The sequence below is a fragment of the Notamacropus eugenii genome, chromosome 5, assembly GCF_028372415.1.
Source record: "Notamacropus eugenii isolate mMacEug1 chromosome 5, mMacEug1.pri_v2, whole genome shotgun sequence".
NCBI lineage: Eukaryota > Metazoa > Chordata > Mammalia > Diprotodontia > Macropodidae > Notamacropus > Notamacropus eugenii.
Genome location: NC_092876.1, coordinates 247371930 through 247388495, shown reverse-complemented (window position 1 = coordinate 247388495; position 16566 = coordinate 247371930). Strand labels below are relative to the sequence as shown.

The window sequence follows — 16566 nt, the reverse complement described above, 5'->3', positions numbered from 1 at the left end:
ATATTAATGCAGAATATAAAAATACATACATATACAGATAGAAATACATTTATACTTATGAATATATACATAAAGACAGATGTAAATCTATCTATATATACATGTATATTGTTATATTTGCTTCTTTGCAAAATGCAGGTTGCTCTTGGTGGAAGGTTCGATAGCTGAGAAATGGAAGGATCGTCTCGGTAAAAAAGTTAAGGTAAGCCTATATTTTACATCCTGAAAGCCATAATAGAAAATAAAGCAAACTAGACCTGTGCCATTTTGCCATGGTGCCCTTTTGCCGTGCTTAAGTGTAGGAAGTATTAAAATCCGAAGTACATGTGCTAAGAAAATGAGTCTATCTTTTGACATTTCTGTTCATCAGTTCAGCAAATTGCCCGATTCATTTACATATCTGAGAGCTGAACGAGTCCCTCAGAACTTTAATCTAGCCTTTAAAACTCATGACCCTCAAATTCCAGGGGCTGATAAATTTTAAAAGCAGGACAGAACGCTCTTTTCCAGTGAAAGATTTCATTTTTCTTCCTGTTGCACTAACATAGTTAAACTTATCAGGTCTGTTTAAAGGAGAAGAATGTGGGGGAGGAAGGCATGTTCATAAGGGGGCAAAGAATCTAAAAAAGGGGATGGAAACTAGACCAAGTACAATATATCCTCTCCTTTCCACAAGCTTGAAGGCTTGGGAAACATTTAGTGTTTAAATTAAACAGCCCTTGGGCAGTTTATCTTGTACATCTGGCACTTGACACAGCAGACAAGTCTGTGTTTAAGTGACCCTAAAAAAATGCAAAGGCCATTATTTTGCATGAGTCCCCATCTCCATCCCCCACCCTCATCTTGTTCTTTACTGCTTCCCAGTGCATTTGTCAAAAGCAAGGTTGACTTCAAGTTCAGGCAGGTAGGGCTCCCTATAACCAACTCTCTTCACTGATTTGGCATTCGTGAAAGGAAAAACACTCTTCTTCAACCATGTTGGGATTTCTTATTGTCGCTGTTTTCTGCTTGCTGATGCAGAACAGGAATTTGTCCTAAATTCCTAGGCTCATTTGAAGAACTTTCATTACTCCCCTGACTTAGGTCATCTAAAGTGTTTGCTGCTCCTCATGCCAAAATAACAGTCATAAATTATCATTTGAAAATCTAGGACATACCACCCTCTGCTTCTGTTTCCTAGTAGGGAACATAATGTCATTTCCCATCATAATTCATAAGAAATTTGCAGAAGTTTTACAGTGAGATGGTCCATTATCTACAAATGGGTCTATGCAAGACAAAACAAAGAAGAATCTCATGAATCACTTGGGCAATTCAGGCCTGTGTTTTGGGGGCAGTGGGGATAGAGGTGGGGGGACTTGAGTGATTGAGATCCTTGCCTCTATTTTCAGTTCAATTTGTGTATGTTTAGACAAAGCTTTATGTAAGGTTTCATTAGACAGAAAAGTCATCATTTTCAGTATGGTAATTTTCCATCTCAGCTGTTAGCCCAAGAGTTAAATAAGACATTTTTTTACAGTTACTCAACTTAGAATTGTTAGGCCTATATCATCACAGGTTGTTGAAATAAAAATGAATTGGAAGATATAGTATATTTTTTAAAATATAAAAATGCACCAAGAAAATTAAAGGTTCCTATCCTTTTTTCTTTAATAAGATTGAATGGAAGATGTCTATAAATGGATGATGAAAGGACTATTTTAAAATAGGGTAATTTGACAATGGAAATAGACTTTTTAATTTCTTCTGCTATCTGTCATAAACTCATTTATATTGTAGTAACATATACTAGGATACTTGGTGCATATTCTAGGATGCTTCAAGTCAGTCCTCTGCTTGGTAAAATATTAGCATTTGCATGATAGATATATGCATTCTTTATTTTCAAGTGTGCCCTCTAAAATAGATTTAAAGGGAGCATAAATTCCTATCCTGGGTATCTTACAAGAAAGAATCCTGAATCTTTTGAGAGGAAACTCAAGAATTAACTAGAAGGATGATTTATTTACATCTCTTAGAAGTCTATCTTTCTCTTCTCCAATCAATCTTAATAGTTACTAAAATAATGGTTTTAAAGCACAAATCTTACCATGTTATATAAGAACCTTCAGTGATTGCCTCTTGTCTCTAAAAACTATTCAATTTGGCATTAACCTGAGTAGTAGCCTGATGCCAGGATTCTGTTTCAGGTTTATGGCACATTAATTTTCCTGGGTTCCAGTTAAACTGATCATTTTGCTTTTCCCTAAATTCTTTATTCCATCTCCTACCTTCCTGCCTTTGGATTAGCTGTTTGTAAGGAACTCCCTCTTCCCCTCTACCTCTAAGAATTCCTAGTTTCCTTCAATGCTTAACTCATGTTCCTGTTACTGTGAGATGTCTTTCCATATCCTCCCCTACTTCAGAGGCTTAGGAAATTCCCTTTGATGAATGTCCAGCTTGTAGTACATAGTCTTGAACATAATAGCTACTTAATAAATTTTTAAAGGAATCATTTCAAAAAACATCTATGAAATGACTACAGCTGGGGATGCAAAGGTAAAAAGACATGGTTTCTGTGCCCAAGGATCCTAAAGTCTAGGGGATATGAGACATGACCCTAAATGTCTATAATACTACACATACACACACGTGTATATATGTATATGTGTGTATGTATGCATATTTGTATGTGTATATTTACACACATATAGACGTATAGTGCAAAGAAGTACAAATAGAATGTTTTAAGAAACTGAAGAAAGGAGATTCTTGACAGATCTTTTAAGTCAACTTGGGTGCTCTGTCCTATGGAAAATCTTTTTGGATCCTCCTAACCACTGGTGCTCTCTCCTTCCTGGACCTTTTTCACTAGCTATCCTTTATATCTGAAACTATACCTCCTCATCTCACCTCCTGGCTTCCTTCAAATCCAGCTAAACTTTTGCCTTCTCAAAAAAGCTTCTCCTGATCTCTCTTCTGTTGATTATCCCCAATTTATCTGGCATATATCTTGTTTACACAGTTTTCATGTTATCTCCCCATTAAACTAAAATAAGGATTGGCTTTTGCTTTTCACTGTATTCTGAGTGTCCACATAAGTAGGTACTTCATAAATGCTTTTTCACTGACTTGCTGATTGAATGTTTAAAAATTTAATCCTATTCAAGCATTCATAAATGCCTACCATATGCAAGGCACTGTGTTAGATCCTGGGGGCACAAAGACAATTTTTTTAAATAAGGAAATATTTCCTGCCCTCAAGCAGCTTATGTTGTATCTTCTCTGAGAGTAGAATGTTGTCTTCTTGAGGAAAGGGACTATTTTTGGTTTGGTCTGTTGTATTCCCAGTTCCTAAAATAGCATCTTGCACTTAAGAAATGCTTACTGAATTAAATTGTTTCTATGGGTTGACACTTCCTTTTTTGCAGAATCACTCAGTTTTTAGGACAACTGAGAAATCATGACTTTAAAAAAAATTATTTCCCATGGAAGTATGAATATTTTCTGCTTTAAATTCCACAGCGATGGGATCTGAAGCTCCGTCACATTGGTTTAAGCAAAACTGAATCTGGTCAAAGTGATTCCACACAGAAATCTGGCAGGAACAATAACCAGCGACAGGCACGCAATTGAATGTGAAATGAGAAACGTGAAAACCAATGGACTCCCTTGTAAGACTTGCATTGTTGGAGCAGCAAAGGAAAAATTGCACTATTGCACGTTATACTCGATTGTTTACTACAAAATCAAATTGTAACTGATATTAGTCTTATTTTCCCTTCTATTTTCTGCTTTTTTTTTTGTCTGGGTACAAAAATGTTAAAAAAAATATATAAATATATATATCCTATTTCACTAATCATGGAGAAAACTTCCCCAATGAGCTGAAAAAACGAATCCTAGGATATTTGCTGCAGTTCATAGCAACCAGATTGGGGCATCTGTATTTGCCAATGGTATTTTGAGGACATTACAGATGTTTGCCACATAGAGAGGAATGGGATCTGATGTAAAGTAGACTGTGACAGACTGATGGAGTTTTAATCCCTCCTCATATGCAGGAAAAATTTAGAGTTTTAAAAATACATACATAAAATGGCAGTTGAATAGCAAATGATTGTGTAGACAGGGTAGTCAAGCGCAGAAGAAAACTTTGAATATGAAGGAAGAATTATTCTCAAGATTAGGGAGAAGCAAAATAACTTTAGAATCTGAGGAAAAACCATTTGTTCTGATGTTTTGAAAAGCACAATTTTAACTGGTAGCGGTTGGCGTTAACAGTAGCATTTTCCCTTTGGCAAGAGAGTTGACTAATCAACGTTAGGGAGTGAATTATAACCAGACATCTGTTGTTATCAATGTAGCTCTGTTTAATTTGTTTCCTTTTGAATAAACCACTGGTGTAAGTCTTTTTTCCCTTCTGAAATATGTCTGATTTACTGTATCAACCAGAACAAAAATGGGAAGAAGTATGGATGTATATGCATCCATGTGTTGTTTTTAAATGGCTTAACCTTTCTGAGAAATGTTAGGTAGTTCCCCAAATTGCTAAGATAATTTAGAGTATTATTAGTTTTCTGATAGCCCCAATCACTTGGCCCAAATTATGTCTTTGGTCTCTGAGTCTGTCAGGCGAACAGCTGGCTGCATCTACTCAAGAATTTCTTGGCTACCATTGCAGCTTTACTTCAGTCTGGGCAGGAACACCACTTCCTATGTGCTGATTTTTGCGGTTTCGTGTGTGTGTGTGTGTGTGTATGCGTAGCATGTGAGGTGTTGCAGATGACTGAATTACCAGACTTGGCTCTTGGTGCCGGTCTGCACTTTATCATTTGGATTTCATGGGGGGTGTTCTTATGTCTATTCCTACATAAATAGCCATGCTTAATGTTCAGTAAATGTCTAATAAAAGTGATTATAGCTATCTAGAGAGATGATATTCTGAGTTTTGAACTTAATACATATTGCATTACCTGCGGTGCATTTTGATCTCTAAGGTATACTTTGAAAAGTGATGCCTTCACTTCCTTCTTCAAATAGGATGTTTTAGAGCCTATGTCAGTCATTTGGAAGTCTATTGATTTTCCTGTATTGACATATCATATTAGTAGAAAACCCAACTTTTGAGCTATGATATATGGAAAATAAAACACTTATGATGCAAACTGACATTGTGTTTCCTTTTATAAGCTCAATACTATAGAAAAGGAATCATTATGTAACAGATTTCTCACATCAAAAATAAAGCATGAACAATAAAGGATAAATAAATAAATAAAAACAATAAATAGTTTTCCTTAGCTCAGTTCCCTCTCATGATTCTAGAAAACCATCTAAGAAATAGAATGGAACTTCATGACATCTGTCTTCAAGCATTTGAAGGGCTGTCTTGTGAGAAAGGAATGAAACTGATTTTGTCGAGCACTACAGGGAAGAACCAGGAACCATGGATACTACAATCAGAGCTGTCTAATAGTGGCAGGAGGGAGTGTATTGTACCCCCCCCCCCCCTTCCCGATTGGAAGACTTCAAGCTGGGTGACCATTTGTCGGTTTGTAGTAGGGATTCATTTTGGAGTTTGAGGTGATCTAAAGGGCCACTGACAGTCCTTTCAAATCTAAAATTCTGCAACTTTTCTCCTTTTATTGAGGAATCATGAACAGAAATATAGCAATTTTGGTGCTTGAGACAAACAACACATAAAGGTTAGCAGCATGACATATACCATCTAAACTTCAATGCCTCAGGGCTAAGCACCTGTCATCCTATTCTAGTTATAGCTCTGGTCTCCAACTCTGTCAGATTAATAGCTGGTGGCTGTCACTACTGGAACATGTTTTTATTTTTTGGTTACCAATGGAATCTTTGCTCTCAACTGGATAAAGCAAAAGCATTACTTCCTACATCCTGATTTGGGGGAAGAGGAACATCATTTTAGTTTGTCATAGGAGAATTAGGGAACACTACATCCAGAAGACTAAATATAACCACAAGATTCTAACCTCTCCTGGTCTATATCCTTATGTGGAACTTCAGAGTCTGGAGAATATGCCATCATGGTGGTTTTGCATAATATTGATTTTCCAACTAATTCTCTTCCTTTCATCTGATTCATAGGGATGAGAGGGAAAAGTAGGTTGTGTTAGAGCTAAGGAACTAGTATCTCAATGTAATTTAGTCCTATTTTCCTAGAGAAGATGAAGAGCCACGTTACATCATGAAATATTATTGACATATTATGGTGGATATTCTGGTCACATGCAAAGTTTCAGACAATTCTTTCACTATTAAATTCCTGAAGCAAAGATTATATTTATTCCAAATTTCTAAGTAAGGGGCTTAACATAATTTATGCCCAATAAATAAGAAATAGTAATACATTTAAAGTGAGAAGTATATTTCTGAAGTAGAATCCAGCAACATAAGAAAAGATTAAGCTTTGGTGGATTGCCAGGAGAAGCAGTTTTCTGCTCCATCTCCTTAGGATTCAACTTTCAGGTTACTGAAAGTGTAAATGAACTCATAAATGGAAAATAGCATCAGGAATAAAGTAAAGTAAAAGATACTGAATGTTGAATTCAATTTGCATAGTTTCAGTCATTTTGACTTTTAAGTCATTTACATTGCACTTCTTATTAGATATTATTCCTTGATGATGCACTTCCAACCACCAGAATAAAAAATAATTCCTGTTTACATTTAATAACTGATGCATGGTGATAGCATCCCCATGGGCAAACTCCATCTACCTTTGCAAATCAAGTTGATAAATCCTAAGAAATTTTCTATGCCATATGTTGGTTGTCATTTGTCTTCCTAACTCTAACCCCACTTCTGACTGTGTAGCATAATACTGTTTCATGCTGTATTTGTTAGATAACATTCAGAGTGTGATGGTCAATTCTGGGCACCATGTCTTAGGAACTAAGTCTTAGGGAAAACACTGATAAACTGGAAAGCATCCAAAGAGTACAAGTAGGATGGTGAAAGATCCTCAAGTTCATGTTATATAAAGGTGGATGGAAGATCGAAAATGGGAGTATCTAGCTTCCAGAAGAGAAGACTTGAAGGAGACAGGATAGCTGTCATCATGTATTTGAAGAGCTATCTATGGAAAAGGAATTAGACTTTGTTTGGCTGAAGTGGGAAGAGCTAAGTTACAAACAGAGGTTTAAGCTTAATATAAGAAAAAGCCTTCTATCAGGTAGAGCTATCCCAACATGGAAAAGATCTCCTCAGGATGATATCCTAAGGCCACATTCAATTCTTAGATTCTCTGATTTGGTACTACTTTTTTTACCCTTTAATTTCTACCAATCATTAATTGGAATGAATTTGCTTTTGTGTTTATATATTGATGATTTGGGAACTTACGAAGTTAAACTATCTTTATAGAAGCATTTCCATTCACCCTTAGTATTTTAAAATTCCTGGATGCTTATGCTAAAACACTAACAAAATCAATGGTAAATAACATGCTGAAGAATCTGGTAAAAATTAAGGTAATGACTAACTTGGACTAAGCCCTATTCATGGATGCTGTCAGTATCATACTATAGCACACACACTGTCATTTGATTCAGTGCCATGCACTGTATAGATTTTTTTTAAAAAAGAAAACATACTTTTTTCACATCTGCTATATATTATTTAATTGGATAGATACAGAATCATGATTTCTGTGAGTAAATAACAGTTTATCGTTACCCACAAGAGAATATCTTTTGTTATATTTTAATATGCAAAATGACTAAGTCTAGAGTTGGTGTTCATTTTTATGGTTAGTTTTAGTATTTATTTTATATGTTTGAAAAATGTACCTAGATATTCAGAAACATGATAGCAAAGGGGTAAAAACAATAAAGGCAGGATAGAAGTTTCAGAGAGTCTGCTATATTTAATATTTTAGTTAAATATGGCCCCTAACTTTATAAACATTTTAAAAAATCAGCAAATATAATTTTGCCTAGGTAACTTTCCTATTGATAATAGGAAATCATTTCTAAGTCATGTGACCAACAAGATAGAGAATTAGCTCTTTTCTCTAATCCTTATGACCTTTCAAAGTTCTCCAAAACAGAAATTATGCCCCAAAGATACTTAAGTTGTCTCCATGGTCTAGGATACCCAGAAGGTTTAAAAGAACAACATATAACGATGCCTATCCTGAGCTCATGCAGCACCCTTTTAACCATGACCCATTATGCTACCAGCATCAAGACTATATAGCTGACCCTAGGACTGTACCCATGGGCTTGCAATAAATCCAACTCCACACCATTGTCTCCTTTCTCTTTCCAGTTTAGTGGAGATCTAGCTCCAGGTTGCAGAAATTTGTAGGGGCCTTGGTCACTAGTACTATAGCAGAATTCTATGCTATAGAAAATATCTTGAGGAGAGCAGAGGAACAAAGAGAAAAAGGCAGAACACAAATATGAGCTTGAGAGACTCAAACTGCAAACAACAGAAATCAGACCTGGCTGCACTCGCACCACTGTGGCAGTGTTCTGAACTGCTGGGCCAGAGAACTAAAGTATAGAAGGAATGTGACAGGATACCATGTGTATGTCTTGAGGTAGGGGGGTGGATAGGGAGGGAAGGGAGAGAATCAGAAAATGAGCAATAAGGGAAAAAAGAGAGGTAAGACTGAAACTACCAAAGATTTCAGAAAAGAAGAAGCCTCAAAAACATCAGTCATAAACAGATACATCAACAGGGAAACCGTTAACAGCAGAAGGAAATATGACCTCCAGATCTAGAAAACAGGTTCAGGCATCTATGAATAAATACTACAAAAAACAGGGAAACTAATCCAAAATTTGATACGACAGAGGACCTTGTGGAATTTGAGTGGTTTAAAAGAGAAATGAGAAATATTAGAGCAGATTTTGTGGGCTACACAGCAAAAATAATAAGCAAAATAGAAGAACTGGAATTTGCAATGGCATATCTCATCAAAGAAACAAAAAAGACAACAATGCAAATAGGAATGCAAGTAGAAATGAAAGACAATCGAAAAGAAGAAGAAAAAACCTAACCAGTAACATTAAAAGAAAATATGCTCCCTAGCCAAACAAAGCATACTGATCTTGAAGACAGGATGTATACAAAGAACCTAAGGATCACAGAACTCCTACAACAACATGATAAGTAAAAAAAACCTTGAAAACCAAAATGCAAAACAAAAAATACAAAAAACTGTCCAGACCTTCTGAAGACAGAAAATTCAATGCCAATGGAAAGAATTTATATGTAACCTTCAGAAAAAAATCCAAGGCAACAATTTCCAAGACACATAGTGATTAATTTAGCAATTCAATTCAAAAGCAGGTTCTGTGAGTGACCAGGAGAAAGACTTTCATATACAAGGGAAGGAAATTTGAATAATACAATATTCTGTACCCAGCAGGAAACACAGGAGGGAATGGAATAATGTGTTCCAAACCGAGGGTGACCTATCTTGCAAATCTGAGCTTAACCATAAGTGAAAAAAGATGTGTATTCAATGATAAAAGAGTATTACAAACATTCTTAGTAGGGGTAAATGAATGTAGCAGCCAAGGACAGCAACAGCAACGGAGTGGAATTAAAGAGACCAGTAAGAGAATACTTTTAAAATGTAAACACAGACAGAGGTGAAAGCAGAAGTCAGGTGGAGGTAACAGTGGAAAGGCAGACCTGGAGCATTATGGACAGAGCCTTCTGACATCCTGCCTACAGGTGAATCAATCTTTTTTGTGGGACTACATTATAAAACTAGAAGGTGAATGAAATGGAGGGAGGGGATAAAGGGGGCATAGCAGATTGTGTGATGTGCCTGGGTCAAATTAAGGTCTAGCAACTAGGGGAAAGTGACCCCTGTGGTTTCTCTGAATTAGAAGAGCTGCAGAGAAGTGGGTGAGGAGGAGGGAGGAAGAATTTGGGGGGAGTGAGGGGTGGAGAGAGGAAATTCCACTGATGAATGTTTCTAGAAGTGAAGAAAGATGCCTTGCACTGGGTATTATCTGAAGGATTTAGTGCTTATAAACGTAATTTATTCTCCCTCAGAAGGGGAACAGTTATAACTCTTGGGGGCAACTGCTATCTGGGGGAGTGAGAAGGAATGAACCCAGGGAGGAGATTTTAAGGCAAATGGGCAAAGAAAGTTACCAGGAGGAGAGTATTCATCAGTAGTGGGTTACATAACCAAGGGCATGGTGACAGAGGGTCCTCTTGGTCACCTGCCAGAATTGACATTGTTCAGGGAGTGAGGGACAAAGGAAAAGGGGACCCCAGGAGGCAAGCTCTGGAAGATAGTCTCAGAAACTTCCTGGAGGGAAGAACCCAGAATGGATACATCAGAATTTTTTATTACATAAGGAACATAGGGAATAGAGAGGGATTAAATAATTATAGGGGTCATGAGCAAGAGAAAGAGATGATGTATAATGAAGTGAGAGAAATTCACTCTTGATAGGGTCACAAAAAATGAAATATAAAAAAACCCAACTTAATGAGTAGGGGAGGCAAGGAAGGGAAATCTACTTGATTAACTAGGAGTAAAAAAAGAGGGAAGAAATTAATCAGATAAAAGCAGGAAGGAAAAAAATTCATAAGCAAAACTTCAAAGGGGAAGAAGTAACAAATGAAAGGAGGAAACAACGTGAAGGGAAGGGATCCAGTGAGAATAAGATTACCTCAAAAAATTAAGTTAACATGTGAAGAGACATATACTGAATTTATAGCAGAAGAGGGAAAAAATCATATCTTGAAAAAACTCCAACATTAGAGGCAAAGGGAAGAAAATATAAATCTAACTCTTATAACATTAAATGTGAATGGACTAAACAATCTAATAAAATGAAAAAGAGTAACAAAGTAGATAAGAAAAAAATAGGAGGGGAGACTTCAATATCTCTCAGTTTTGGATAGCTCTAACAGGAAAATAGGGTAGCTAGATGGTGCAGTGGATAGAATGGAAGACCTGAAGTCAGGAAGACTCATCCTCATGAGTTCAAATCTGGCCTCAGACATCAGCTGTGTGATCCTAGACAAATCACTTACCCCTGTTTCCCTTAGTTTCCTCATCTATACAATGAACTGGAGAAGGAAATGGCAAACTACTCCATTATTTTTGCCAAGAAAACTCCAAATGGAATCACAAAGAATTGGACATGACTGAAATAACAACACAACAACGACAGGAAGACAAACAAAAGGGAAGATATGGAACTAAACAAATTTCTTGAGAAATAAGAGCTAAAAGATTTATAGCATCTTCTAATTTGGAGTGCAAAAGAATATACATATTTCTTAGCACCACATACAACTTTTACAAATACTGACTGTGTGCTAGGGTATAAAGATATCATAAACAAATGTAAGAAGGCAGAAATAGTAAATACATCCATAAAGCAATAAAAGTAATCATTGGTTCCAGGACCACAAACAAAAGACACAGAACCAAATGAGGATAATGATGAAATATTAAATAATGAGGTGGTGAAAAATCATAAAATAATGTAAAATTAAATGATAATGATGAAATAATGTACCAAAATAAATAGGATCCAACTAAAGCAGGGAGAAATCATATTCCTACAAACATATATTAAAAAAATAGAAAAAGAAAGAAGTAATAAACAATATACATCTAAATTTTTTAAAAGTAGAAAGGCAATAAATAAACTTAAAATCTAAGCACAAAAAGATATTAAAAATCAGAAAAGAAATAAGTTGTGAACAAAACACATAGAAATGATAAATGAAACTAAAAGCTCATTCTCTGAAAAGACATAAAATTGATGAATATTTAGATGATCTGATTAAAAAGAAAAGAACAGAAAATCAAATAAAATAGCAAATGAACAGGTGAAATCACATAAAAAAGCAGATGAAATATAAAGATTAATGAGAACATATCATGAACAGTTATATGCTAACAAAATTGAGAAGACAAAAGAAATAAATACTTTTGAAAACACAAAACACCCAAGACTAGATAGAAATCTTAAATAACTCAATCACATGAAAGGAAATAGAGCTATCTATAAAGGAACTAACACAGGAAAGAACTTCTGGTCCTGATAGACCATACAACTTTCAAGAACAATTAGTGTCAATACTTCACAAATTATTTTCAAAAACTGTGGAAGAAAGCAATCAACCAGAATTTTTTTTCAAAACAAATAAAGTCTTAATATCTAAATCAGGCAAAGAGAAGTCATAAAAGAAAAACTGTAGTTCAATATCATTAGTGAATATTAACTCAAACATTTTAACAAAATCCTGCCAAAGACTACATGATTTTTCTAAGAAATCATTCATTATGATCAAGTGGGATTAAAAATACGGATGCAAGGATGGTTCAACATTAGGAAAACAGTAAACATAATTAATCATATTAAAAACCAAAACATCCTAAACCACGCAATTAACTCAATAGTTGCAGGAAAAATCTGACAAAGTATGTAGACCCTAATTTTGCTAAAAAAAAAAACAAAACAAAAAACCCAAACCCTACAGTGTATAGACATAGTGTAATTTTTTTTTAAATCTAAAAAACACCAATCTAAAAAGAAAATCAAGGATTGTATGCAATGGGAATAGCTAGAATTTTCCCAAAGAGTGAATTTTCACAAGTGAAGCAAAAATGTCCATTCTTTCTACTATCAGTTGATACAATTCTGGAAATGCCAGCAAAAGTAATGACAGGAAAAAGAAATGAGAGGAGTAAAGATAGACAAAAAGAAGATAAAATTGCCCCTATTTGCTGATGATATGATAGTATACCTGGAAAATCCTAGGGAATCAACAAAGATACTAATCAAGACAATAGCTTCAGCAAATGTGAAGGCTACAAAATAAATCCTCAAAAATCAATAGCATTTTTATATAGTAATAAAAAAACCCAAGAAGCAATAACAGAAAGGGAAAGGTCATTCCAAATAACTATGAAATGTGTAAGATATCTGGTGATCAACCTACCATAGCACATAAAAGACATATATGCATACCTTTATGCATACTTAATATATATATAATATTCAATACAAATTGCTCTTTAAAGATATTAAGAACTATCTAAACAGCTGGAGGAATATGCACAGGGCTAGGCTTTGCTCATATAAAAAATAACAATACTACTAACGTTAATTTACACTTTTAATGCTATGTCAATCAAATTACTAAGGGGATGTTTTATATGAATTAGCAAAATAATGTCAAAATTCATTATGAAAAACAAAAGATTTAGAATATCAAGGGAAATGAGGAAAATGAGTAGGGATGAAGGGGGAATCAAACTATATTATCAAGCAGCAATCATCAAAACCATCTGGTATTGGTTAAAAAACAAAGAGACAGTTCAATGGAAGAGATTAGGCAAGGGAAAATCAGAGACAATGAAACTCAATAACCCAGTGTTTCATAAAGTAAAAAACAAATTACCCAGGGGAAGAAAACCCCTTATTTGATTAAAAACATTTTGGGAAAACTGGAAAGCAGTCTGGCTGCATTTAGACTTACTAACAACTTATACCATATTCAATAATATATCCTAAATGGATATGCAACCTTAATATTAAAGATCATACTACAAAAAACAGAAGAGAAGCAGATTATATGCCTCTCACAATTATGGGTGAGAGATATTGTTAAGCAAATAAGTTCAGGAAATTGTAGAAAATAAAATACTTGACTCTGATGACATGAATCTAATAAGCTTCTTTACAGATGAATTAATGTGCCTAGGATAAGAAGGAAAGTGATCAAATGAGATAAGACTTCTATATCACATTTTTCAATAATAGTTTAGTATCCAAGATATATAAATAAGTAATAAGTATACACAAAACTAACAGCCATTCTTTAATAGTTAAGTAGTCAAAAGATATGAAAAAGCATTTCTCTAAAGTAAATTGCAAAGTATTTACAACCAAATGAAAGAATTCTCTAAACCATTAATGGTAAGAGAAATGCAAATCAAAACAAATCTGAGGCTTCATCTCATAACCTACAAATTATCAAAGATGATAAAAAATAGCAAATGTCAATGTTAGAAGGGTTGTGAAATGAGAGGTACCCCAGTACACTGTTGGTGGAGCTGTTATAAAATGTTATAACCATTTTGGAAAAGAATTGGGAATTATGCAAACAAAATGACTAAAATGTCCATACCTTTTGAAACAGAAACTCCATTACTGGGTGTATACTTCGAGGAAGCCAGAAATGAGAAGAAAATTGCCATATACATAAAAATATTTGTAGCAGCACTTTTTGTGCTGCCAAAGAATTAGAAACAAAGTAAATATCCATTGATCTGGGGATGGCTAAATGAGTATGTGATAGTAATGGAATATTACTGTGCTGTAAGAAATAATGTGTGTGATGAACACAGAGAAACATAGAAAGATCTACATGAATTAATGCAGAGTGAAATGAGCAGAGCCAAGAAAACAATATTCATCATAACAACTGCAGGATAAAAGGAAAGAACAACCATACACTAAAAATTCAAAAATCAGTGTAACAAAATATGAAAGATCAAGCTGAACTCGAATGAAGAGATATGAGAGTACGTCCCCAGCCCATCTCTAAGTGGAGGTGGGATGTCCACACTTATTACACATTTTTGAACTTTGCAATGCATTGATTAGCTGTGATTTTTATTTCTTTTTATTTTTTCATTTAAAAATAATATTTGCTATATAAGATGGCTTTCAGAAGGGGAGGGGATACTAGGGATAACTATGATGATGTAAAGAAACAGAAGACAAAAATTTGTTTCAAAAAAACAACACAAATTATGTAGGAAAATTAGGCAGTGTGACATAATTGGAATCAAAGGACTAGGATTAAGTCTTGCCTTTGACATATACTGACTTTGATCAATGGAAACTCAATTCATCTCTCAGTGGCTTTCATATGAGTTGCTGATAATTGATTCATAGGTTCTCCCCTTTCCCCTTGCAGTAGAAATGGTGAACTCTAAGCACGTACATGGATTTAGAAGAGCCATAGTCCAAGTCTTTGGCCCCTGGTTGTCACTTCTATTTAATTTCTTTCTTGAGTACAGGTGACTGAACCATGATCTTGAGATACATATTTCCAGCCTTATGAGTTAGAGGGATCTTGAGATCCACAGTTCTGTGGTATGAACTGATGGGTTGCAAGGGAGTCTCTATCAGAGGGAATGACCAAAAATGGAGGAGGAGCAGCTCTGCCTCTGGCCTGGCTTACTAGGAGATATATGGACCTGGAGGAAGTAGTTTGGATAGTGCAGTAGAGGGGAAATGTGAGATGCTGAATTTAGCAATCCTATAAACTGTTCTTTATGATGGTTCTAAGTTTCAGCCTATGGAGAGATTATAATGCACTTATAAGTTACTGCATCCAGTTTTAAATCTCTGTCAATGTGTATTTGTGAATCTTAGTGTTTAGGATTTCTTTCGTGTGGAGAAAATAAATAGTAAACTCCTCTGATCCCTATTGTACAATGAAAACCTTTCTGCTCTCTCTTTCTGAGAGACCTTAGATGAGTGAAAACTAAACTTTAAGTAATCTTCCTCAGGGCTCCAGGGTAGGGTTAAAAAGAATCAAAGAGTGTGAGAACAGGAGCCTGCCCCTCTTATTAGAGGCCAAGCTCTTCTCAAGACAAAACCCTGTCATCATATGCCTGGGTACAGAACAAAAGGGCCCCTTAGTGGAGAGACAGAGAATGGAGCTTATAACTGCTAGACAAATATGATACTGCACAACTGAGGAGTAGAAGTTGGGGTGGGTGAAAATAACTATGAGAGATGGAAGGAAGGGGGGAAGAGATGCATTCCAAATATTCTTTAAATGGAAAAAAATTAACTTTGTATCATGCTTCTTTTTATATTATTATAGTTTCCCCCAGAATTCCTTTTTCTTCCCCTTCCAAAAAACAAATAACATTTTTAAAGATAAAAAAAAAAAAGTAAAGGAAAAAATCAGGAAAAAACTGATCACTATATCAAACAAATCTGAAAAACAGGTGTACTTTGGATGCACACTTATGGATGTCCCACTCCTACAAAGATGCAGGAATATCTTCTTTTGACCATGTGTGCTTTAACATTTTACAGTTTTATGTTCTGGTCTTTTTTTCTTTCCATTTACATTGTTGTAGTTACTGTATTTATTGTTATCTTGAGGTTTCTTACTTATTCTACATCAAGTCATGTAGATCTTTTCATTTTTCTTTGTATTCATCACAGTCATCATTTCTTACAACACAATAATATTCCGATACATTCATGTACCACAGCTTATTTAGTCATTTCCCAATTGATAATCTACTTTGTTTCCAACTTTTACTATCACAAAAATGCTGCTATCAATATTTTGACGCACATGGGGACTTTCTTCTTCTCAATGGTTTTTTGGGGGTCTAAGTCTGGTAGTGGAATCTCCCAGTAAAGGGGCCTTTTCAGTCACTTTATCAGCATGATTCCAAATTACTTTCTAAAATGGTTATATGAATTCACAGCTCTACCAACGATGCCCTGCTGAGCCTATATTCCTACTCCTCCAACATAAACTATTCCAATGTTTATCATTTTTGCTATTTTTCAGGTTATG

At 35.0% G+C, this 16566-nt stretch overlaps 1 protein-coding gene and 1 long non-coding RNA gene across 2 annotated transcripts in view; both read left to right on the top strand.

Annotated features, from left to right (window-relative positions):
- The window catches only part of FRZB (frizzled related protein), a 49093-nt gene extending 43942 nt beyond the window's left edge, over window positions 1–5151 (top strand). Inside the window, exons 5-6 of the mRNA XM_072612579.1 lie at window positions 139–202; window positions 3505–5151. Coding sequence (XP_072468680.1) covers window positions 139–202; window positions 3505–3615 — 175 coding nt within the window. The 3' untranslated portion in view covers window positions 3616–5151. The remainder of the gene's footprint in view (window positions 1–138; window positions 203–3504) is intronic.
- Window positions 5152–9531: 4380 nt separating this feature from the next.
- Window positions 9532–16566, top strand: part of LOC140505958 (uncharacterized) — a 64515-nt gene continuing 57480 nt past the window's right edge. The window contains exon 1 of the long non-coding RNA XR_011967718.1: window positions 9532–9702. This is a non-coding gene — a long non-coding RNA (uncharacterized lncRNA). The remainder of the gene's footprint in view (window positions 9703–16566) is intronic.